This window comes from Cyprinodon variegatus, unplaced genomic scaffold (genome assembly GCF_000732505.1).
Source record: "Cyprinodon variegatus isolate N-32 unplaced genomic scaffold, C_variegatus-1.0 Scaffold844, whole genome shotgun sequence".
NCBI lineage: Eukaryota > Metazoa > Chordata > Actinopteri > Cyprinodontiformes > Cyprinodontidae > Cyprinodon > Cyprinodon variegatus.
The window spans coordinates 135884-138560 of NW_015151297.1; the positions used below are offsets into that span (position 1 = coordinate 135884).

Sequence of the window (2677 nt, forward strand, 5' to 3'; positions counted from 1 at the left end):
CTGAAGAGTCAATGAGTCGATGCAATCAGCTGGTTTTCCTTAGATAGAAAACTTGTGTGATGTGTTGTGAATTGGTGCTCTAGAAATAAACTGAAATTAGAAATAATTAACTTAAATTAATTTTCTGGTTCGTATTCGTTTCTAAACGTCTTGTTTTTTTTGTTTAGTTTTTTTACCAGTTTAGGTTCTTTTGCCTTTATTTTAATTGTTGTTGGTTTTTGTGGTTCTGGTTGTTCCTCTTTGGCCTTATAATGAAAAATCATGGATGTTCTGCTGTCTGTGATCCAGAACAAGAACAGAAACTCTAGATCAACATCAGACCTTCAGAATAAAAGCTGGAGTGATTTTTTTATCAGTTCAGTGTTGTATGTCTATCTTCCTGCAGTCTGCTGCCTTTAGTGCGGTAAAATGAACCGAATGAGGAACCCGGAGAAGCCTTCTGACGTTGCAGCAGGAACATGTTTAATTAAACAGCTGCAGAACCTGCTGCTCAGACTAAAAGTAAAATAAAATAGAACCATTTCAAACTGCAGAGACTTTTTCATTCTTAGCTTTATTTATTAGACGCAGACGGAACCAATCAGACTCTAACTGGGCTGGTTCTGGTCGGGCTCTAAAGTCCCAGCAATGAATAAACCTTCCAAGCCGGGACCAGAACCATCTTAGACCGCTATTTGCTCCAGACTGGGTCCAGATCCTGCCTCCTGCAGTCTGGGCGGGTTCTTCATGGTTTTCTCCACCCAGTCCACAAACATGGCCACCTTGGTGTAAACCCCGTAATATCCCGGGTGGGGGCAGCCGCGGCCCCAGGCCACCACACCCGTCAGGAAGTGGGTGGAGCCGTACTCCGTCACCAGCGGGCCGCCGTCGTCGCCTCTGCAGCTCTCCAGGCCTCCGTCCAGATATCCGGCACACAGCATGTTGTCTGTGAAGTTGAACTGGGATTTCAGGGAGCACTGGGAGTTCTGGATGATGGGGACGTTCATCTGGCGGAGGATGGGGGAGAGCGGGCGGCCGGAAGAGGCGTAGACGTTCCCACCGGTCGTCCTCTTGCCCCAGCCGGACACGGTGTGGTAGCGGACCGGCAGGAGTTCCCGTTCTGCAAAGTCTTTGGTGGGAAGGCAGATGGGGACGACGAATCGACCCAGAGCCACGGACTGGTTCAACCGGACCAAGGCGATGTCGCTGTCGCCCGTCGCTGGGTTGTAGTTTGAATGGGGTATCACCATGGTTACGGCTATCTGCTGCTCTTTGTTGTCCTTCACGTCCAGGTTATGTTCACCTGATCAGATCAGATATGAACAGAATTCAGATTATAGATAGTTTCACTGATTCAATTATTTATTCACAACATCATTAGAAAATACGACAGAGTATTAGGGTCAGTCTAGAGATTTATTTATAAATATATGAGATGCGAGAACAAAGTCATAACATTATGAGAATAAAGTCATCATAGCACAACCTGTTTCAGAAAGAAAGCTCCCAGCTCAGTCGTTTGCAGAATTGTTTCAAAATTCTGATTCTAATTATAATTTGATGCTAAAAGACTCTATATTTCCTTATTGGTCAAACCAATGCCAAGGTATAAAACTCCCCTTTGAAACTCCCCTGACCCCCTTTCAAAGGCATATCTGGTATTGCAGACCAATAACGACCCCCTTTCCATAAATAATTCAGCCCCTCTATCGATTTAAGCCCTTGGTTCCCCTCTGGGGGTTTTACCTGCCACCACAGTGAGGTTCCAGGGGGCCGTCTTATGGACGCAGTGGGCAGCAGTGATGACCCAGTCCGGGTGGATCAGAGCTCCACCGCAGTGGCTGCGTCCATCCAGCTGAAGCAGGACCTGATGGAGAACAGTCAGACCCCTGTTAGACCAGGACCAGTGGGGGTCAGGGGTCCCACATGTATGGAGCCATGTTTACCTGCCAGGGACAGTCTCCAGGGCTGCATTGATTAGCTCCCACCAGCCTGGTCTGAACCTGGGTGCTCTGGTTAAGTCCATCCTGTGAGGAGGGCAGCTGCCCACAGGGAAACTCCACTGAAACACAATCCCATCGTCAGCGTAGAGCATCATCCACGGTACCATAAAACCACTGGTCAGGCCAGCCTTTTCTTTACCTTTAGAAATACATTGTTTCCCATCATCTGCCAGCTGGTAGCCATCAGCACAGAAACATCTGCGTCGAACTCCAGAACCATCGCAGAAATGCTCACAGTGACCGTTCTGATACAGACATCCCAGCGTGTCTTCAAAAACTGAAAACGTGACAAAAAAGGTCAATCCAACGGAGGAGCTTCGCTCCAGACTGATGTTAGTGGGTGGAAGTTAGTGGGTGGATGTTAGTGGGTGGATACTAATGGGTGGATACTAGTGGGTGGGTGATAGTAGGTGGATGTTAGTGGGTGGATGTTAGTGGGTGGATGTTAGTGGGTGGATGTTAGTGGGTGGATACTAATGGGTGGATACTAGTGGGTGGGTGATAGTAGGTGGAAGTTAGTGGGTGGAAGTTAGTGGGTGGATGTTAGTGTGTGGATACTAATGGGTGGATGTTAGTGGGTGGATACTAATGGGTGGATGTTAGTGGGTGGATACTAATGGGTGGATGTTAGTGGATGGGTGATAGTAGGTGGAAGTTAGTGGGTGGAAGTTAGTGGGTGGATGTTAGTGGGTGGA

The 2677-nt window shown here is 47.8% G+C and overlaps 1 protein-coding gene across 1 annotated transcript in view; it reads right to left on the reverse strand.

Moving 5' to 3' along the window:
* Positions 1 to 2677, reverse strand: part of LOC107099177 — a 15254-nt gene that overhangs the window by 9171 nt on the left and 3406 nt on the right. Inside the window, exons 5-8 of the mRNA XM_015397198.1 lie at positions 2122 to 2259; positions 1926 to 2041; positions 1726 to 1846; positions 666 to 1282 (exon numbers count right to left, since the gene is read on the reverse strand). Coding sequence (XP_015252684.1) covers positions 666 to 1282; positions 1726 to 1846; positions 1926 to 2041; positions 2122 to 2259 — 992 coding nt within the window. The remainder of the gene's footprint in view (positions 1 to 665; positions 1283 to 1725; positions 1847 to 1925; positions 2042 to 2121; positions 2260 to 2677) is intronic.